General features: G+C 37.9%; 1 protein-coding gene across 2 annotated transcripts in view; it reads right to left on the bottom strand.

Moving 5' to 3' along the window:
* Positions 1-23,641, bottom strand: part of RUNX1 (RUNX family transcription factor 1) — a 337,077-nt gene that overhangs the window by 65,397 nt on the left and 248,039 nt on the right. For both annotated transcript variants that reach the window (XM_072615024.1, XM_072615025.1), the window contains one exon: positions 1,804-1,995. In XM_072615024.1, the coding sequence (XP_072471125.1) occupies positions 1,804-1,995 (192 nt within the window). The remainder of the gene's footprint in view (positions 1-1,803; positions 1,996-23,641) is intronic.

The following is a 23,641-nucleotide window of genomic DNA, read 5'->3' as shown; positions in this document are numbered from 1 at the left end:
ACAATTAAAGATTTTTGTTAATACTCAGAAGAGCTGGAACTAGACAAAGATGCCATTTAACAGCTGTCACTATTGCTAAGCTCTCCTAAGTTTTCTTTGGGACTGGCTTCTTAGGGAAACGAATTCCACACTAATACAAAAATCTCTTTAAGGTTGTAATTCATGTACAAAACAAACAAAAAGGACTGTGTCTACGCATTAACAAGGCCTGCAGAAGACAGCAGAACACACTGCAATTGCTCATTTTAGTAGAACCTACTACTTCCAACCTTCAAATCCAAATCCAAATTATCCACGAGGGAATCTTTAAGAATTCACAGTTTCAAAATATCAAGGATAGATGCTGAGATATAAAACTGACGGGACTTGAAGTTTCAATCCTCCCTGAGACATGTAATAATTACGGGACGTTGGCAAAGTCATCTAATGTCTCTCCTCCTCAGTTTACTCATTTGTAAATTGAGGATAATAATAGCACCTAACTTACAGGATTGTTGTGAAGATCAAACAAAATAAAATATAAGTAAAGCATTTTGCAAACCTTAAAGTGCTAGATTTATAAATGTTAGCTGTTATAACCATGATTATTATCATTGGTTCCTGGAAAACACAACCTCAGGGAAAACAGAGGGCAGTTAACTTCAAAGAAATAGGGTTACACATGGTGGGGTGGCTGAGGAATAGAGTGGGCTTTTACAACCTTATATGTAGTGGGTTTAATACATTAATGACTGTATTACAAAATTATGTTAGTCAGAGAAATGCTATTTGCGGTATGCCTGAAGTTTGGTAAACCACCTCAAGTATACCCAACATAGATATCACATACTCCCTAACTACATAAGCTTCCAATCCAAGGCTCTAATACCATTCTGACCATCCATCTGTGTATTGAAAATACCACTTACCCTTTCCTGTTGAGTTTTATCTGAGTTTCTTTAGGGTAGCATGATCATTGCAAAAGAACAGTGTCTAAATTTCTGTGACCTTTAAGCATCTAAAAAGTAAATGGTCTTAGATATGGTTTTGACAGTTACTCCTATACAATAATGATTTATCCACCTGCCTTATTTCTTGGCAGCATAAAGCATATCATCTATAGCGATTCTAGAACAGTGCTTTCTACCCTGGCACAGAGCAGTGTTTTTTTAAATAATGATCAATATTTTTGGCACTGTCTTCTACTTTCATACCAAAAATATGGCATTCTCTAGTGCTATCACTACAGAAATATACAGAAAAATTCACCTCTAGAAGTTCCCAGGTATTGAGACAATCGTATTTGAAAACTGTGTGTAATCTGAAAACTAGGATTATGGATTATGCCAGGAGTGGGGAACCTGCAGACTTGAGGCCATATGTGGCCCTCTAGGTTGAATCCAGTCAAAGGGTTGCCCTTGAGGATCTAGAGGGCCACATGTGGCCTTGAGGCCTCAAGTTCCCCCCCACCCCATTACGTCCACCTTCATTTTCTCTGCTCTACTATAATGCTCCAAACTTCATAGTTTCCATCAGAAGTAAGCAAGCAAACAAAACCTCCAGTGTAATCAAGCTAATTTCTTTCAATCAACGTACATGTTTACGTACCTCTTTGATCCTCCAAATTTTACCCCTTTCTTGATGGCTCAGTTCTACAAATTAATAAACATCTTGAAGGGTCTAAATAAATCTCATGGAGAATAAACAAAATGCCATTTAGTGAGTTTTACCTGAGTGGACATGAGTTTGTGGATAATGGCGGTGATGAGAAAGAGAAAACAGACGAGCAAAGTTTCACATCTGTATCTTCCTCTAGGTACTTACCCTGGATCTGACTCTGAGGTTGAGGGTTAAAAGCCGTCGTGTGGTTCAAGGAGGCTCGTGCGTTCGAAGCAGGGGCTGGGTGATGCGGGCTGATCCTCATGGCAGTCCGGCGCAGCTGCTCCAGTTCACTCAGTCTCTCTGAGAAGGACAAGCTCCCGGGCTTTGTCTGTTCATCTATTTTCTGACGATGTCCTGTATTGGGAGGGACAGGGGAGACGGCAGAAGAGAGAGGGAAGGGGAGGAAGAGGGAAAGAAGAGATTAAAGAAAAAACCTCACTGACATCTGTACTTGTGGGCTTTCTCTTTATTCCCTAGTTTTTTTTCCCCCCTCCTTCCTTTCCCACTCCTTATACTGACTCAACTGGAGAACAGCAAAGTTGGTTAGTTCTCAGTGGAAATTCAGTGAAAGAAGGGGATATCGAGCCAGTTCACACATTGTCGCCCACACAGTAGAAGGTTACCTCTGTCCCACAAGCTATAAACTACTCTCATAATACCTGTCTGAATGTTCCACAACGAACTCTCCTAGTATTCACATTATATGGGCAGAGAGCAAGGAGGATGGTTTGAAGGTATGAGGATATGAAGGGAGAATATTTTTTAGTGGTTAGCAATTCACTATGTGCTAAGTCACAGGTACAACAGTTAGGTAAGGTAAAGTAGCCTGGTCTGATAAGCCATAGAAATCACTAGATTGTAAGTAGGCTGGAGCATACTACAATCACAAACCACTAGTACATTTTAAAGCAAAGGATTAGGTCCTAGAGCCCTGCTGCAATTTGATCTATAAACAGGAAATGAGTAATATTTGAGAACTCTGAGGCAATGGTGATTTCAAATCCTCTTTAAAATATATTTAAAGCCTTTAGCACTAGAGCTGCCTTTCTCTCCTCACAAACTTTTCATTAATATTCTTTGTTAGTTCTGCTGCTAATTTCACCAACATGAAAACAGAATGTCTTGGTAAGAGTCTGTAGTCTTCAGATACAAGTCAATATTCCCTGCAAGCTGATTCTAGCACAGATCTGAGGAGCAGTCACCAAATACTTTGGTCCTCTAGGCAAACAAACAAACAAAAAGGGATGGGCTACTGAAGGTATTTCTCAGCAAAAAGACTGTCAGATCTTATTAAGATCAACTATTACTTTCAAACAGCAAAGAGGTCATTTAAGATTTTCCTCTAATTTCCCAGACATTCCCTAATTTTACATCAAAATTCTTGAATGTTGGCTTACTCTTTGTTTACGATATGGCACATAACTTATTGGGCAGCTAGGTGGCACAATGGGTAGAGTGCCTGGCCTGAAGTCAGGAAGACTCATCTTCCTGAGTTCAAATCTGACCTTCGATACTTACTAGCTGTGTGGCTTGGGCAAGGCACTTAGCCCTCTTTGCCTCAGTTTCCTCATCAGTAAAATGACTCATAGAAGGAAAGGGAAAAATTATTCCAGTATCTTTGCCAAGAAAATCCCAAAAGGGGTCACAAGTCAGACATGACTGAAATGACTGAACAACAATATATAACATATAACAATGTGGTAGTGGATACTGGTATCTAAGAAGCCATGATCCCCTTTTTCAGTCATTTTATTTTTTTTGGGGGGGGGGGGGAAGATTCCTCTCTTCTAATACTTTCCTTAACTCAGCATGGGAATACTGTGTGTAAGTTGGCACCGATCAACTACATAAACATAGCACAGATTGTCAAATGAATGGAAAGATTGGAAAAGTCTGCTACTTGTCTACAATACAGTACTCTTTCACATACCCTCAATATAATCTTGTCAAAGAGGGAACTTTTTTAATTTATTTTTTTCCCTGTGGAGAAAATTAGATATCAGTTTCCAGTAGCTAAAATTCTAACGTTAAGTTTTATAACTTGTATTTTGGTTCCAAATCTCAGTAGCTCAACTTTTCTTCCTGCTGTCAGGCCCCTTGGCAGGGTTTGCCCTGTCTCAGATTCCAGACCAGAAAAAAGACCCACTATATTGAGGTGACTCTTACCATTAACAAGACCGTTTTGGCTCTCAAAAAAGGAAACATGCTTAAGTATAATATTTATGTGGTTTAAATGCAACTCACCCTCTTTCATTTGTTTGCAAAACAAATCTGGACTCAGGTTGAGAGCTCTAGTCCATAACATATTACACTGTCATGCAAGTTAGTATATATACACCTACATGGGAGATGTTTCATACGTGCTGATTACTTTGAGCTCTGGGACTTAGAAAAAGGTATCAGAATAATGTACATCAATTCCTTTCATTAAACAATTAAAAAAACTCCTTCTAAAGTTCAATTTCAATAAATAATGCTATAATCAGATGTTTCTACATGGTATTTTTCTTTTTGTTTTCTTTCCCTATTACTCATGTTTTTCTGATGAACAGACAAATAATCTTGCAGAAAAATAAAACATCTCAATTAATAAATCATATAAGGAGTTAATTAAACTCTAAGTATACAACCTAAACTCACCACGGTAGCCAAGGGGAAAGGAGAAGAGAAGGTAGAAAACAAAGGGAAAAGATTTAGAAAAAATTCATTGCTTCAAAGGAACATGACTCAGTTGTTTCTGTTTTAAACTATATTTCTAAGTTACATATTCCCTGGGCATAAGGTAGCCTCATCCAAGGGAAACAGGTGATCTGAAGGGAAAAGTTTGAGGCACATATTTTTGAAAATTCCATTGGCATACAGAGCATTCATGACAATTGCATCCTTCAGGCTTAACCTGTGAAGGAAGCCCATCAGTGACATAAGCCTCAGCCAGGAAGCTTGGTGACTTCTGCTACACAGGAATGGTACTTAGATTTATAATTTGGGGTAAACATCACCAGAAAGACAAAATAAAGAGCTGCTTATTTCCTGCATCAATTACTCCCCTCCTGATGTCTCCTTTTCAGAAAGAAATTTTTACTACTGAACAATGACTATGCAGGATGAAATTTTACATTTCCTTACATGACAAGCATTTAGCCATTTAAAAAAAGAATGATGACCAATAATTGCTATCTTCAGTAGTAATGTTTAAACTTAGGCTGCAACTATGACTGACTCAGAGAAAATGATCCTTTACCATAAACCATTTTGTAAACCCTGAGAGAAGCTAAAGGAACGGGAAAGGATGACACAAAGTGATTCAGACAAGACTCTCTCCCAACTGTGTAATCCACAGAACTGCAGGAATGACACCGACTTTGCAGGGCATCTTGAAATTCTCTTTGGAGAGTTGTAACATCCAGGCAAAAGGGAAATAAAAAATCATATTAAAGATGTGGGCAAATTTTCATTTATACACTAGATCAAAGCAGTGCTTAATTTTCCCCCAAAGCCATCAAAATATCATGCTTCAAAGTCTAAAGGGCAAATTACATTTTGCATGAAATATAGGTGCTTCCATTATAACCTTCTAATCTATTGGAAAGATGAATGTTTTATGGCTCCTATGAACTATTGTTTTCTTGCAAATAGAATGCCAGTCCGCAACCCCCACAATGGATTTAAGAGAACAGCAGAAAATTTTCCAAGATTTCTGGTGTTTTTATTCAAAAATCAATGTTAAATTCATTTTTAATTAGATGAAAATACTCTTTTAGCTTCAGAAGGCATGGGGGATTCAATTTGGACTGTGCCCATCTGGCTTGAACACTGGATTCTGATCCTGACTGAAACATAAGCAGGCTGACAGCCCTGGCTTTGAGCATGTTCAAAGGTGATTATAAATGTTTACTTGGTGATGTTTAATATTGTGACTGACCGTAGAAATAACACATTGGTCCTTCTTAAAGAAAAACTTAGTATGTTTTGGATTTATTTTTCTGGTGATTATCTTTCTAAAGTTATTCTAATTTCCATAATTTAATTCTTCAGAAATAACATTAATAAAGGGTACTATATGTTAGCAACTACACAGAGCACTGTTAGGTGTCGCAGGTGATACGAAGTTTAGGTAATTAACCACAGTTTCCCACTTTATGGAACTTAAGAGTCTAGAAGAGAGGTATACCACATATACTGCTTATAATGCAAAATAATGCATGTGGTAAGTGCAACTTAGTCCCTGCCCCATAGGTGAAGCAATTTTTTTTCTCCCCTAAAAAAAGGCAATGAAATTTGCTTTTATGACTTAATTGATTCAGAGGACTAAGGCTCTAACCTTTGATATGACTTCCTGATTGTCTAAGGGACAAAAACCTCAGTCCAAAAGTAGCTGAGCCTCCTCTGGAGCCAGCAAGTCAATGTATCTTCCCAAATAGGTATGGGGAAATTATGGGGGGTTATGTTGAACCAGTGTTGTATTCTTGTGGAATTCTTTTCCATGCTATTGTTAAGTGAATTCCTTTTTTTTTCTGTTAACTGTAATCTGGTGTACTAGTATGTTCTTTTGTTTCAATCCAGAGAGTGAACTACTAGACTGGCCTGAGTCAGAGCTGGCAACATGGCAAACTCATTAGACAAGTGAAAAATAAGATGTTTTGTGAAGTCTAAAGGGGGAAAGTTGTAACAGAAAAGGGATCAGATGCTGTAAATCTTCATGGAAGAGGCATTCGAGGTAAATTGTAAAGATAAAGTGGGAATTTGGCAATCAATCAATACTACTAAGTATCCAATGTGTCAGGCATTACGGTAAGCACTCGGAACACACACACACACACACACACACACACACACACACACACACACACACACGAGTGCAGAAGATAAGCCCTACCTTCAAGGAGTTTACAATTTAATCTCCAACATTTAGAAGATTCGGGGATAGGGATAGAATTGAGTTGGTTTAATTTATGAAACAAATTTCCATCTTCTCTCTTTCCCATAGTACTCTTCCTAAAAATTTAATCAAATGCTTGCAATCTTTAAAGTACAATCTTTAACCTACATAAAAAATAGATAATGAAAGTTTTGGTCATATAATTTTTGTTTGGGCATGCCTTTCAGTAGAATTCAATTCACATCAAATAAGCAGCCTCCATACTCTATCTTGAGGAGGTGGCTACCCTGAGGCCATATCACCTTTCCCCAGTTCAGAGCTGTCTCACAGGCATAAAATGTAGTTGTTGGTAAGGTAGTTTAGAAATACTGTAACATCTCATTTATCTGGCACACTTATAGAAAGACACTCCACAGAATGTAATCATAATCCTTTTAAGCTCTAGACCTTGAAAAATTTTAAATACTTTGGAGAGAAATTTTTCTAAACTGAATCATGTATTTCTCTGTTGTGCGTACTAGAGAACATTTGCTATTTTCTTGATTATTAACCATTTCTTGATTATTCAGAGTTGTAATCCTGGACTTTATTCATTAAAGTATCCTACCCTTCAGAATTCTCATAGGATGCAAGGCTCTTTGCCTCTACACTCAATGTCTCCACATCACTGTGCCTTTTGACATCTGGTCTCTGCCTTTTTTTAGTTTGAGTAGGTGTTGCATTTTTTGTTGTGTCACCTCTCTAACAGACTCATTGCTCCTTCTAATCTGTTATGGGCTAAAAATTCATAATCCAGCAAATCTTCAAATTGTGCATAAAGTTCAGTTCTTCAGCAAAGACAATGCTGAGGGTCATGCACTCCAACGAGTATGAGGGAAACTGAGGTCTAAGGAATTTCTCCTTCTTTTTGGATTTTTATGATGGCTTTATTGTTTCTTTGTTTTCCTTATTTGTTTTCGGTCAAGTTCTGTAAAGTAGAGATTGCTAGAATTCCTTTCCTCTTCAGTAGATACACTGCGGTAGATATATCTCTCTAATATAAAGAAATATATTCAATCACACACATTGATTATCCTGAATTATACACAGTATCTATAACTTTCTCAAGGAGAATGATATAAAGGGATCAAGAAGAATCAATTACACATTCCATAAAATGAGTGAATCCTACGATTGGGATCTAGAGAAGATAAAAATGGTAGTAAACACATTGTTTAGTCATTTTTCAGTTGTGTCAGACTCTCTGTGACTCCATTTGGTGCTTTCTTCGCAAAGATACTGGAATGGTTTGCCATTTCCTTTTCCAGCTCATTTTACAGATGAGAAACTGAGGCAATCAAGGTGAAATGACTTGCCCAGGGTCTTGTAAGTGTCTGAATTGACTGAGTTGAACTCTGGAAGAGGAGTCTTGACTCTAGGCTTGGCACTTTATGCACTGTGCCACCTGGCTACCCACTGTAGGATGCTATAGGTTGGAGTAAAGAAGAAAAGGTAAGTCAGAGCAGATGGTTTCTAGTTTCTCAACAAGTTAGGAGGAAAAGATATTTGCTGAGAGAGGGATAGGAGAGATAATACCAACTAGACATGATGAGAGAAGGTTTGAAACAACCAATAAAGGGAATGTGATAGGTAATCAAGGAAGAATAAGCGCTTTGCCATCCAGTAGTGAAGGCCCAGTTAAAATTAGATAACATGAAAATGTAGTGGGATTTGTATTAAATCAAATTAAATCTATCCCCTGTGCCACCTAGTTGCCCTCGGATGTAATCATACTGTAGTGGAGAACACTCTAGATCTTGCAACTGAGGGACTGAATTCAAATCCTTGCTCTTCTACTTACAACTTAGGTGACCTTAGGCAAAGTCAATTAGCCTCTCCGGACCTGTTTCCTCATCTATAAAATGAAATGGTTAGATTGGATGACCTATAAAAGTTTCCTCTCAGCTGTAAATCTAGGATTCCATAAGCTGATGCCACAATTTCTTTGCAAATAAACACGGGACTTAACACTACAAATAGATATTCATCAATACATCTTCTGCATTTATTTTAGTCAGATCTGCAATGGTGTCTCAGTTCTTTCATTTCCTAACTTCCTTATATACAAAGCAAAAATTAAAATACTAAACATAGATTGCTCTAAGGTCCTCTGAAAGTGACAAATGTTCATTGCTTTAATGATCTACTCAACTAATTTTCTTAGCAAGTTTATGGAAGGATCAGGATAAGCACTGTGTTTCTCTAGGACATAATAGGCTCTCGTGAACCCTAGCTTCAGTTAACCATATGTTACTAAGATCATAATTCTGATGCTTTTTTCCCATTCAATTATACTTATATGTTAAAATAGGTCTATCAAAGCTAACTCCATGCAAATTATGAAACCTCTCTTTAATACCATTTCCCCTTCCCATTTGGACATCTCATCATCACTCTAGAACCCAGGATTATCGACTGTTCCCTCTCCCCAACGCCTGTATTATTCAGTTTTGCTTCATGTTCTGATGCTCTCCCGAATCCTCTCCCCAAACCTTCCATTCATATTTATTTCTTCTTTGTACTATTTCCTAAGGATATTTCTCTCTCTTAGAGAACTGAAATTGGGTTAACAAGGAATTAATGTGTTATACCTCTTTAGTAATACATTTGTACTTTTATAGGAGTCTTGTATAAGTCAGTCAGGTATAGCAAGAGAACACTAGATATGCAGTCAGAAAACAGGAGTTCAAATTCTGGTTTGGGTACTATGTGTAAAAACAATCGTGGTAAATAAATTAATTAATAAGCACTTATTTGATGCCTACTGTATGTCAAGCAGATAAAGACAAAGATGAAACTGTCTCTGACCTCAAGACCTCTGACCTTTGTCAGAGGAGCTCAGACACTTGATTTCTTTAGACCTCAGTTTTTTCATTTGTAAAACTAGATGGTTGGGCTTAAAGTTCTCTATATCTGAAGTCCCAGAGACATGATGGAATAAGCCATGGGAGTACCAATAGTGGTGTGAACATCAGTCCGATTGATGGTGAATGTATCCCTGAGGAGGAAGCTGTCTGAGTCCCTTTCAGATCACACCACATACACACCCACATAATCTGGTTCCATGTAGGGGAAGCCATGAGACCTTCCTACATTTGCCCCTGCATTGAATGAAGAACCAAGAAGGGCCATCATAATCTCTATAATCCCTCATTATACAATTAGGCTCCAAGTTTTGCTGCTTCTTTGTCTGCAAGTTCTCTTCCATGTCAACATCTGGCACTGGTACCATCCTAGTTCAGAACCTCTCACTTGAGCTCATAGGATAAGCAGTCTCCTAATTCATCTCCCCAGACTGTCTCCCCTATGCCCACCCTACCCTCCAACCCCAGTCAAGATAGAAGGGCTTTGGAATCACCTGAGTTAAAAATCTCCCTGCTGGTATTAGTTACCTGTGCTGCTCTGAGTGAATCACTTAATCTTAATAGACCTATTTTGTCATCTGTAAAACAGACTAGAGATGGCCTCTGAGACCCTTTTGAGCTATGCATATGTGATTCTATTTATCCATTCCACCTAGAACTAACAAACCAATCATCCTAATATGAAGGTCTGATTATACCTCCCCCTAGTCAAAAAGCTTAAATGTCTCCCATTGCTACTCAACAGACTCAGCTCATAGACTGGCATTCAAGGCCTGTCACAGTCTTATTCCAACCGACCTTTCCAGTTTTTTCACATAGTACTCTTCAGTTTTCTGTTCCAGTAGACTTACTATTTTCTGAAAACCTCCTGAACTTTCCCATCTCCATGTTTTTGCTCGCCTTCTTCCCTATGACTGAAATGTTATTCCTCCCTCCATCCTCAACCTTCACTGGTTGACATTTCAAATGTTTCAACCCCTCCATGTTGCCTTTTTCTCAAAGACTTCCCTCATCTGCCCAACCACATATGATTTTTCTTTCTTTAGAACTCTTACAACACTTTGTACTCTTTTAATATACAATTTTTAAAAATCTAGTTACTAGCGTATGTTTTATTTTCCCTACTATTGATTTACAGGCATTTATTAATCACCTACTCTATGCATAGTGCTGAACTAGGCACTGAGTGTACCAGCTCAAATAATTTGTTGTTCAGTCATTTCAGTCCTGTCCAACCTTCTATAACCTCATTTGTCATTCTCTTGGCAAAGACACTGGAGAGGTTAGTCATTTCCTTCTCCAGCTTATTTTATATTTTTGCCCTGAGGCAAACAGGGTTAAATGACTTGCCCAGGGTCACACAGCTAGTGAGTGTCTGAGCCTTGATTTGAACTTAGGACTTCCTGTCTCCAAGGTTAGTACTCTATCCATTGCGTCACCTAGTTGCCCCCACTCAACTATTACTACTACTATCACCATTACTACTCCTACTCCTACTAGTACTACTACTACTAGTACCACTAGTATTGCCACTGCTACTACCACCACCACCACCTCTACTACTACCTAACATTTATATAAGTCTTACCATGTACCAGGCACTGTGCTAAATGCTTATTTCCTCCTCATAACAATTCTGGGAGGTAGGTACTATTATTATTATATTATAATATAATAAATATTATTCTATTATTTTATAGATCAGGAAACTGAGGCAAATAAAGATTAAGTGAGTTGCCCAGCATCATAAAGCTAGTACTAAGGCTGGATTTGAATTCAGGTCCTCCTGACTCTGGATCCAGTGCTCTATCCATTGCACCACCTATAATAAACAAACTTACATTCCAGTGAGGGAAACACTTTGGGTACATACAATATATATGCAACTCAAATATAAAGTTAATGGGAGGTGATCAGAAAATGCTAAAGGAATGAGGGACTCCATGAGGCACAAGGATAAAGGGAATGCATCCTAAGCATGGAGTTACTATGTGGTGAGCTCCTTCTATGTAGTGACTATGTCTCACTTGGCTTCTTTAGGGCCTCTTGTGTAGTTGTTTCAGTCATGACCCCATGTGGGGTTTTCTTGGACTGGTTTGCTGGAGTGGTTTGCCACTTCCTTCTCCAGCTCCTTTTACAGATGAGGAAACTGAGGCCAGATCTGAACTTAGGAAGAAGAGTCTTCCTGACTCTAGACTAGACACTCCATTTATTGTGCCACCTAGCTGCTCATTCAGGACCTAGTAAAGTGATTTATACATACTTAGCATTTAATAAATATTGGCTGAACGCATTGTAATTGTGATGCACTATTTTTTCCCCTTGAAATAACCAGCTCCCAAGTTGAATATACTGCCTTCATGAAAGCTGAATGAAAAAAATCCCTTTTTTCCTCTACACTTTTCCTGAATGGTGACGTTCAATTTAACCAATAGTACCTTTAGAATATAAGAAGGTAAAGCTGGTTTGGAGAAAAGGCAGCATTAACTTAGTAAAAATGGAGTTGTGTCATATTTGGAAATGATTCAGCTTGCTGAAATAAAAAAATGCAACAGAGAATATGCAATTCAGTGAACAACAATCTCACTGGAAGTTCAAATAGGGCACAAATTATATATTTTTCTTTCATCTTAATATGTGTGCTTTATTTTCAAAAAATACTACTGGAGTTTCTGAGTGTCATCCTTAAATAAGCAAAAAGCTGCCAAAAGCCTTGTTAATTTCTTTGTAGTTTTCATCTTCCCCCACACTCAAAAATGCCCTAAGAATATCCTCAAGACATGAATTAAGACATAATTGCTAGGGACAGGCATAAAAGGAAAAGAGATAGAAAACAACAGTAAAGGAGGGTATAAAAGCCAGCTGAGCTTACAGCAAAATCAATAACTGAGTTAGGCATCAAACAATTTTTGCCACTTTTACCCTCTCTCTCTTTAGCACCTTACTTGTTAATTTCCCAGAATATGTCATAAAGAAGGTGCCAATCCAATAGCTGCAGGATGGGAAACCTTATATTCACTCTTGGATGTCCTCTGAGGCCCAGAACTTAAGGAATGTCCTCAGAATTGGTTTCTTCATCATCTATCTAGTGACTACGGGCATAACTCCATCTTGCAGCGGACGGAAGGGATTAAATTTTCTTTTTCCTTTGAACTAGTATACTTTGAAAGGTACTGTATGCCCTGGTGACAAAAAGATATGTAAGATGCAGCCCATTCTCTCAAGGAGTTTACCTTCTGAAATTCGAAAGGAGGCTGAGATGTTAAAAGGAGCAGAAGAGGAGAGCTGAGGGAATTCAAGTTGGATGGCCAGTCTTTTCGGTAAAGTAGCATACAAAGTTGGGAGACAAAATCATTGGTTAAGAGGGGGCTGAGTTGTAGACCTTAGGGGGAAAAGTAGTTTAGAGCAGGGATGGGGAACCTGCAGCCTTAAGACCACATGTGGCCCTCTAGGTCCTTAAGCATGGCCCTTCACTTCAGGACCTAGAGGGCCTCATGTGGTCTTGAGGCTGAAGGTCCCCCACTCCTAGTTTAGAGTCAACAAGAGGGATAAATAAAAGTACTACCTTGTAGCAATGAAGGCCCAGTTGAGGTTAACCAGTATAAGTCTGTTGTGGTTCCAGTCAACATGATTTCAAGACTGCAGCTGCATTCAGCATTTTGGAAGTAGGAGAAGACATAACAGACGATAGGATTTATACAGAGTTGATGGTTGTTAGCAAGTAGTATCAGGGAATCAGGGGATTCAAATGACCATTACAGAGGAGTAGGACCTTAGCGTCAAGATTAGATAGTTAGGAAAGTGAGGCCAGAACAAAACAGATGAACTGGGAAAGGAAGGTGTAATCACAGTACTGATGGTCACAATAAAGCAAAAAAGAGACCTTATGAAAGGAACAAGGGTTCAGGGAAATTGGAAGAACTTCAAATTATTTCTAGCTGCCTAGAGAGATCCTAAAGGACACAACTCAGATAAACTTAATATGGGGAGTGGATGGCAGAATAGACATATGATGCTAATCGGTACCTATGAGTTGCCTTAGTGTTGAGGCAGTTTGGGACTCCATAAAGTGAGGAAGGTGTTGGATTGGGGAGAAGATGGGAGCACCATAGATGGAATTTCACTACTCTCACAATTTTTCTGAGGGTTAGCTCTATGCTTGCCATAGTTGCTCTGGCTTCTCTTCCATTTTCTCCCCCTAACATGTGCTCTGGTCCTCAAAGTGGATGTCCCCAGGCTTCTTCAAAAATACTGATACTTCCTATACCACTCATCATTGGGATGTAGTGAAATATCACACCTGGAGAGTTAGCCGACAAAATCTCCAAATTTTGTATACAGCCAATACTTTGGGGATTAAGGCAGCTGACCCAGAATAATATGGAGACCAAAATCCCTTTACTTTCTATAAACATTGTTTTCTACAAATGTCATCTTCACTAGTGGATCGAGTGTTGTCACTCCTGGGTGCCAAAAATTCCCTGTTTGTTGCATTTATAAATCGGATCCAAGCTAGCCTTTATTTCACCCTTAGAATGTCCTTCATAGTCATTATTTTTTCCTTCACACACATGCACACACTCTATCAAAATTCTACCCATCTTGGAAGGCCAGGTTTAAGTCACTCCTCCTTCAGATAATTTCCACTGAATTTCAATCCACAATGATTTCTTTCTTCCCTGAACTCATGGTCTATGGCCTTGGGACATCTCCTAAACTGTTGCTATGTCTCCCAACTATATTATAATCTTATTGAGAGAAAGGACTCTGCCTTATACTTATTTGTATCCTCCATCATGCCTAGAACAGCGGAAGACAGAGTAGGTGATCAAAAATATTTGTTGAATGACAAATATGAAAATGTTTTGCATGACTATATAACCTGTATCAAAATGCTTGCCTTTTCAATGTGAGGGGAGTGGGGGAAAGGGAGGGAGGGAATCTGGAACTCAAAATTTAAAAATGAATGTTAAAAAATGTTTTTACATGTAATTGGGGAAAATAAAATTCTAAATAAGTAATTAAAAATAAATATTTATTGGGTGAATTTCCCCAGTCAGGGAAGGAATTCTTTGCCAAGGGAACACCAGAAAACTTTTCTCATGGTCTATATGGTACTTTTTTTATACTTTTTTCTCTTTTATAATAGGTAAAAGCATATCTTCCTCATCACTCTCAGCAACAGCTATGGATCAACTGCAACCAAGAGACTGGCAGAGAAGCCCTGGGATTAGCAATCTCCTAGACTATGGGTCCTGTTTCTGGCCCAGCCCTCACAAGTATCATCTGGGAAGAAATTTGTGTGAAGGATCAGTCAGTCAGTTCTATAAACTGCCAACCAAGTGTCACATAAGACACAGGCAAACCAACCTGGATGAAACAGCAAGACATGCTAAGGGAGAGAAAGGAGGCAGCATGTGCCATACAAGTCAAACTACCACTACCTTGACTACCATCCTCCATTGGTCTCTGATGGAGACAATCTAGAGCTCTGAACCTAAGAGCCTTGGAAGTAGTAGTGCTTTTAGCCCACTCCCTTCAGCTGTATTCCTTGGAAATAACCCCTTGTTGAAAGGTGGCTTGATAATTCCTTCTGCAGGTGCTATAGCCACTGTTATTGAAGACCCAGAAAAGAAAGTTCTGGTCACCAAAGTCCTTGACATTATCAAATCAGAAACTAATACGATTTTGTTAATGGAAATACCATTAAAGGAGAAACATTGTCATATAATTTGCCACAGCATCCTAAAAACCATAGGACCTACCTTTCATATGTGTGGTTTCCACTAAAACATGACCTCCTTGCAAGCAGGGACTGTCCTTCTCTGTTTGTATCTCTGCCACTTAATATAGTATTTGGCACATAATAAGAACTTAATACATATTTTTCCATTCATTCATTCATCTAATAACAAAGCTTAGTGGTTTAGCATCATAGGAATTTTCCCATGAGTGATGGAGAATATGTAATCCCATCAACATCTTTGATTTGGAATCTTAGGGGAGAAGGAGAGATAGGAAGCAACCGCAACTGAAGTCTTTTAAAGTATTAACCCAAACTTCCTCTCCCAGGCCCTCTTCATAATCAAAGAACAATAACCATAACATAAATCATAGTATGTCAATAGTTCAAGGATCCATGGTTTCATTGGCTTTACCTATGCATATCACAATCCCCCATCTAGTACTTGATAGCCGGTCTTCTATAGTCACTATGGCAGAAAAACTTATCATCCTTCAGTTAACCTGATGATGAGCCTTTCTGAACTTAGTTTGGCTGATCCTTGGGTAACAGACATAGGATTCAATGGCAGGTCCATATCTGAAGTCTTTCCAGCATAATAGGACCTTCCAAAGCTTGTCTTATGTTTAACACTCTGTTCTTTTTTTATTTTTCATTTAACCAAAAATATTTCTTTTCTCTCCATTCCCTCCTTCCCAATCAAAAAGCAAAACAAAAACATCCTTGAAACAATTATGTATAGGCAAGGAAAAAAACTCAATCTGTATCCTGAGACCATTACCTCTTTGGTAGGAGGAAGGTGGCTTCATTGGTCCCCTGGAACTCTGGCTGCTCACTGAACTGATTCAAATTCTTAAAATTTTCAAAATTGTTTGTCTTTATACTGCTATGACTGTAGGAATTGTTCCACTGGTTCTGCCTATTTCACTCTGTATCAGTTTATATATCCGTAACCGTCTTCATCATTTCTTATACTACAATAGTATCCCATTATACATCATAATTTATTCAACTTGTCCCAGATTTAGGCAAATCCCCTTAGTTTCTAGTTTTTTGCTACGACACAAAAAAGTTGCTGTGAATTTGTTTGCTGTCTCTTTTTCTTTGCTCTCTTTTGAGTATGGATCTGGTAATGTTTTTGAGTTTTTTGAGTATGGATCTGCTATGTTAAAGGGCATGCACAATTTAGTGTCTTTTGGGGTATACTTGCAAATCGCCTTCCACCATGACTGGAAATTCATGGCTCTATCAGTATATTCTTATACCTGTTTTCACATAATTCCTCCACCATTTGTCATTTTCCTTTATTTTTGTTAGTTTTGCCAATCCAATGCTTATGAAGTACATTCTCAGATTTGCTTTTGGTTCCATTTCTCTAATTAACAGAGATTTGGAGTATTTTAATTTTCAAATGGCTGTTGCTACATTGGATTTTTTCCACTGAAAACTGCCTGTTCGTATCTTTTGACTATTTATCATTTGAGGAATCAATCTTATTCTTATAAATAAGAATATGTAGACCTTGAAATGAGAAATGAGACCTTGATCAGAGAAACTTTCTTCAAGGCATTTTCATCAATCAGTAGTTTCCCTTCTAATTTTAGCAACATTACTTTCATTTGTGCAGTTATAAAAATATGTAATCAAAATAGTCCATTTTGCCTCTTTTTTTATTTGGTCATCAATTCTTTCCACATCTGGAGATCTGAAAGGTAAAATTCATCCTGTCTATTCTAAATTGTTTATTACGTCACCATTATGTTTCAGTCATGGACCCATTTGGAACTTTTCTTGGTATTAAGTGTGAGATTTTGATCTATACAGAGTTTCTGCAAGACTGCTTTCCTAAGAGTTTTTGTCAAATAGTGAGTTCTCGGGGTATTTAGATCTTATGAACAGTAAGCTACTGTGTTCATATGCTTCTGCATTTTGCATATCTAATCTATTCTAATTAGGTACCTCTCTATTTCTTAAGCACTACCAAGTTGCTTTGATGATTATTGTTTCCTAGTATAGTTACAGAGCTGGTACTGCTTAGCCCCAATTTTTTCTCACATTTCCTCCCATTATTTCCTTGAGAACCTTGACTACTACATGTTCTTTCAAATAAATTTAGTTATTAATTTTTCCAGGTCCATAGGACATTGATATTTTGATTAGTATGGCACTTAATAACTACGTTAGGTAGTAGTGTCCTTTATATTATGTTGGCTCAGCATACCCATGAGCAATTCATATGTCTCTGATTATTTAAGTTGGTCTTTATGTAAATGTCATTTTGTAGTTGTATTCATATAGTTCCTGTCCATACCCTGGCTCCCAGTTGTACATTCTGTGGTCATTTTAAATGGAATTTCTCTTCTATGTCTTCCTACTGGGTTTTGTTGGTAATATACAGAATTCTGATGATTTACATGGGTTTCTTTTATATCCTGCAACTTTGCAGACATTATTGTTTCAATTAATTTTAGTTGCTTCTCTCGGGTTTTCTAAACAATCTAAAAAAAGTGATAATTTTATTTTCTCTTTATTATCTATTTCTTTTTTTCTTGTCTTACTTGTGCAGTTAACTAGTTTGAATACTATATCAAATATCAGAGATAATAATGAGTCCATGTTGGTATCATAGGAAGGATTTGGTAGGAACCATTATTTTCCTGTTTTTTTAAAAACAGATTATTTAATATTGGAATTAATTTTTCTTTGAATGTTTTACACATTTGCTTGCAAATCTGTATGGTCCCAGGGAATTCCCCCTATTAAAATGTAAACATTTCATGTTTCTTTGATCTTTTATGATGGTTTGCTCATATTCATCTTTTTATCCTGTGTTTATATGGCAAGATTTCTACTCAGGTCTGATCTTTTCATGAAGAATGCTTAGATTTCATGTATTTCATTAAAAGCCCATTTTCTTTCACCTTGTAGGATTATGCTCAGTTTGGCTGAGTAACTTATTCTTGTCTGTAAGCCTATATCTTCAGCCTTCTGGAATGTCATATTTCAAGTCCTCCCCTCCCGTGTAGTATTAAAATCTCCTGTGACTCTGATACTCTGTTCCTTGATACTTGAATTCTTTCTTTTTGGCTACTTGCAGCAATTTTTCCTTTAACCTGGAAGCTCTGGAATTTTACTATGATGTCATGAGAGCTTTTTGATTTTTTGAAATTCTTTCTAGTTTCATTTTGTCCTCTAAAACACAGCCAGGATTTTTCCCTCCTGGATTTCTTGAAATATTACATTTAAGTACTTTTGTTTTTTATCACAGCTATCAGGTAGTTCATTGAGTACCTGACACACAGTAGATGCTTAATAAATTCTAGTTGACTGATTGGATTGTTAAATTATCTCCCATTGATATCTTTTCCAGGTCAGTTATTTTTCATATGTGTCCTATTTTCTTCTATTTTTTTCAGTACTTTGACTATTAAAAAGTATTTTATTATCTCAGAGTAATTTCTGTTTTGTCAAACTCTAATTTTCAGGTAGCATATTTCTTGGGTCAAGTTTTATATGTCTTTGTTTTGCTAAATCCTTTCTTTATATCTCTCAATTCTATTCTAATTCTTTCTTCTAGTACTATATTTTCATTTATAATAATTTTAACTCTAAAAAATCCTCTTCATTTTTTTTGAGTAATTCTATTTAAATTTGTGCCCAGGTTTTGTTTGAAGATATTTTGGAGTCATTCTCTTAGCCATTTGTCACAATCACCATGATAGCTTTAATGGTGGGATTCTTTTTGTTTGTTTGCCTTATTTTTGACTTCATGCTTTTTATTAGGACCAAACTCCATGCTTATCTAGAAGGAATGGTTGGACTATGCTTGGTCTTGTTTGGATTTTGCAGCTGAATTTTCTAGGACTTTGGTATTATATTCTTCAAGGATCTCAGGGACATTTCAGACTGAAGGTCTTCAATCTTTCAGTGCCTTTAAAGAAGTCTGACCCAGGGAAAAGTCTTATTACTACTGTCTTCCTGGTCTGAACTTTACAAACTTCTGACCCTGTTTTAGGTTTGGACAAAATAACCATGGTCTAACACTATGTTGGAACTCTAGTGTATTTCTGCTTTCCCTGTCTACCGTTAGATAGCTAGAAAGCTGCGCATGTTCAAAGCAAAAGAAATGCTAACTCTCTTGGTCTAAGTTTTCTGCCCCACTTACTCTGCTACAGGTTTCAGACTCTCAGGATCAAAGTCACGTGGTCATTCTCTATGTTAGTTCTTGATGCTTGCTCAGTACACAGCCTCAGGCCCATGATCACTCCTTGTCCTAGTCTGCCAACCTTAAGTATACCTCTGTGACCCAGTTCTGAAGGATAAGGAACAGAGCTGTAAGTTAGCTCTTATTTCTACTTCCTGCCCATTTTAGTCCCCTCCATTTTGGATCCTGGACTTCTTGCCCTAGTACACAAACACAGGCCTCATTTCAGTCTCGGAGCTGGAAGGCTTCAAACATATTGATATCCTCCTAGATAGACCCTTCTTCTCTAATGTCCAACTACAAACCTTTAATATACCGACTACTGTGACTTTTCCTTGGATTTCCCATTCAAGATTCATTCTGGTGGCTTTTTCTAGGCCTCTGTAAAGTAGATATTGGGAGGAACTAGGTTATACAATTTCTCCTTCTTCATTATCAGGACTGGTGTCATTCTGACATAGTCTTTGAGAAATCAGGGTCCCCTCTGTCCAAGAATCAGGCATATATCTGATAATAAGAGTATTTCAATTTTTATATCATTTTAACATTTACAAAGTGCTTTCATTACACTGTGGGGTGTTTAATACAGGAAACCAGCTAAGGAAACCAAGGGTCAGTGGCCAAGTCCACACAGATGGTAAGTGTAGGAGTCAAGATCTGAGTGCTACTCCTTTGGATTGAAGTTTTCATTCTTCTAGAGTGAATGAGTCAGTCAATGAACATTTTTTAAGCACCTACTAGGAGCCAGGAAATGTGCTAAGCCCTGGGGATACAAAAAGAGACAAAAGAATCCCTGCCATCAAGATGGACACAATCTTATGGGGAAGGCCACAAATGAACATGTACAAACAAGTCATATGCAGGGAAAAATAGGTAATAATTAAAAAAAGGAAGGTACCAGAATTAAGAGGGCTTGGGAAATGACTCTTATAGAAGATGGGAAGCCAAGAAAATCAGATAAGTCAGGAGATAGAGATGAGGAGGGAGAACATTTCAGGCATGGGGACAGCCAAAGAAACTGCCCACAGTGGAGAGATGAAGTATCTTAGTAAAGGAACATCAAGGAGGCCTACAGAAAGTGATAGTACAGTACTTACTGTTATTTCTCTCTCTCTTTCTGTGTGTGTGTGTGTGTGTGTGTGTGTGTGTGTGAGAGAGAGAGAGAGAGAGAGAGAGAGAGAGAGAGAGAGAGAGAGAGAGCGAGCTGTTTGATTTTTTAGTATTTCTGTTTCACTAAGAATGGTGGGTCTTAAATTTCAAAAGATACAGAAATGGAAGAAAGCGTAGAGATTATTAATTTGAACTTCCCTCATTAAAAAATGAAGAAACTGAAACCAAGCTGGTGAAGTATCATGGTCAAAGCCCTTATCACTCCAGAGGTTGGAGTGCAATGGGGGCAATTGTCTATTTTCAACTTTCTAAACACTCCTTTGACAGCTGGTTTGGGATAACTGAGTTTGATGAACCAGGGCTGGATGTGAGTGGCATGGGTGGCTAGCTCCACTTCTGACTGAGAAGGTTTTGATTTTTTTGTTTGACCTGGGGTCCAAGAATGAAACTTGAGGGTTCCTTAAGGCCCTACCTCTCACTTAAGCTTTTCTCCCGCAGCTGACATATGAACATGGCTGGGTTTTAATGCACTGATCCAGAAATGCTACTGGAGCTACTGCCTTTAACTTAGGGAGCCTGTGAATGGTTTGCTCATTTTGCATGATATGTCACAGCAACATGGCAAATTTAAATCATTGAGACCTAACCATTTTGGTGAGGTTGCAGAACGGGAGAGGCTTAAGGGAGACATTAAATTACTTCACAAAGCCTCAAGCTTTATCTAGTTTGAGTCCCCATGTCTGCTATCAAAAATATCTAAAAAGATGCAGTCCGTCTTGGATCTAAGCCTCTTTTGCCAAACACATCTAATCCAAATGAAAAAATAAAATAAAACTCAATCACCCCCAACCCAAGTTAGCGGTTTAGTGGAAAGATAATTTGTCTTGGAATCAGGAAACCTGGGTTCGATTCTGACAGTTACTAGCAGTGATACTTCACGATTCTGCACCTCATTTTATTATTCTGCAAAATGGGGACATGATGGCAACCCCCAGCCTGGGACCTTGGCTACAGCAAGAATCTAATTCCTTCAAAATCAGTTTATTTAACGTAGGCCCACAAAAAGTAGCCTGGGGTGTTTGTGGTTTCAGTGAGTTGAACTAGTGTGTATGCATTTTAAGAACAGTCTTTCAAACCCTCTTCTCCATCATCCAGGAAAGGAGCATTATACTTGTCATTCTAAAAATAATTTTGTAAATGTGAAAAGCTCATTTTTATGCTTGACTATGGTTGCCAATGATACTTGGCAGCTAACAACAACTTGAGAAGGGTTTTCCATCATGGGGACACTTGCCATTAACTAATGGACCAATACAAGTCACTTATTTCACCTGGGATATTAAGAACCATAGATTAGTGAAAAAAGAAAATAAAACAAAACTATCTGATGCATGCCTGGTGACCTTGTAATAGAAGTTCCATATTTCCATATTTCTTCTGAGATATAAGGGTCTCCCTAATTCTCCTTTCTACCATACCTGCATCAGTAATGAAAGGGAGAATGTGCAACCCAAGGGTCTGAACAGTTCACCCTTTGATCCCAACAACATCCACCCTCCCCGATACTTAACCCCTTCAAAAACAAAAAGGGTGCATTCTTCCTTTTTTTTTCTAAATATATTTTTCCTCCAGTATGCTAGCTAACGTGTAACAGCTTTGCATAGCAATGCTATACTATTAAGGCAGCCAGAGCTGACTTTTCAGTGAAATGTTTTGAACTTTTTTCTCACTTTTAACTTCTTAAACAGTCTCCCCTCTGTATGAATACTCTGATGTGTACAAGTAGAACCTCAGTTCAGTGAAAGCTCATAAATTTTTAGAGGTTATGCCCAGTCTTCTCTTCTCCCCATTCCCCCCTCCCTCCATCTTCCCCACCCTCTGCTTCCTTCATTTTCTTTGCAGCTGCAGTAGAGGAGATATAGTAAAGCTACTGTATAGTATTTTGAAAGCAGGGTCTCTGAGAACTTTCCAAACTGCATACAAGCAGGTCATTCTTTGGCTTGTTTTCTTTGGCTCCAGGTTAGTAACACAGAATGAGTCCAACAGTGTTAACTTTCAATAGGGAAGTGATGTGGTCAACCAAAACTCTTTGTGGCTAGATTGTGAAGATTGTGAAGGTAGAACAGGTAATGAAGAACAGTCCATAATGCCATGTGTAGGAAGAAGGAGACAGAAGCTTTCAGAATGCTTGACAATTAAATCAATGCCTCATCTATAACAGTAAAAATAGTACACAGATTGGTGCGTGAGTTAAGGTTATAATGTAGCATAAAGGTTTCTGACCGAACAGCATCAAGAAATTAGCCAAATTTGTAGGTGTAGGTAGGGTTTCACCCCTTAAACTTTGTGGGTTTATATATGTCTTTTTTTCTATCCTTTTTTGCAGGTTGCCAATATCTCGGAGATATGCTAATATAATATCTTTGCTCATATTATATTACTCTGGAGTAAAATTCACAGTTTTTTGTTTTTCACAGTAGGCAGTTGGGTACATTTTTTCCTTGTCTTAGCCTCTTTCTGACTTCTCAGTTTGATCTGACTGCATCATATGTTAGCAGGTTGACTAAAATGCAATCTATCTTAGTGACACAGGATTGCTTTGTGCTATTAACTTGTAGAATCATTGAATCCCAGAAATAAGAGAACTTAGAGATCCATATCATGTGGTTAAAAGAACTGAGACCCAAGAGGTGAAATCATTTGCTTATGGTTGTTCAGTTCACCAAGCCAGGGCTCAAAGCCCTGGCCCTTCCACTGGTCTTTCAAACATAGAATGCTGTCTCTCCCTTGCTCAACGCACAACTTTTTCTTGACTTTTAAACTTCAGTGATAAAGCACAGCATCTATATGAGAATAGTTTATCCCTTAAGACTCATATGAGGATGTTCCTCTCCCTGTACACTGACCTAGATTCAGTTACTTACTTAATTTATGGCTGTGGATGATAGACGAAAGTCAGAAGTATGAATCACTTAAGGAACAGAACTTATTTTCCAAGAACCTTTTCATGCAAGCATGTCAGCAAATGAACAAAGCAAAACAAGACAGCATCTAGTATTTTAAAAAAATATGTCTACTTAAAAGAAGCTGCAACTTCTGATCCAATTTGGGAAAATGGCACGGAGGCTACACTTTAATTTGCTGTTCAGTTGTTTTGCAAT

Source organism: Notamacropus eugenii, chromosome 5 (genome assembly GCF_028372415.1).
Source record: "Notamacropus eugenii isolate mMacEug1 chromosome 5, mMacEug1.pri_v2, whole genome shotgun sequence".
Taxonomy (NCBI): domain Eukaryota; kingdom Metazoa; phylum Chordata; class Mammalia; order Diprotodontia; family Macropodidae; genus Notamacropus; species Notamacropus eugenii.
The sequence above is the reverse complement of the archived record's forward strand: the minus strand, read 5'-3'. Positions and strand labels throughout refer to the sequence as shown.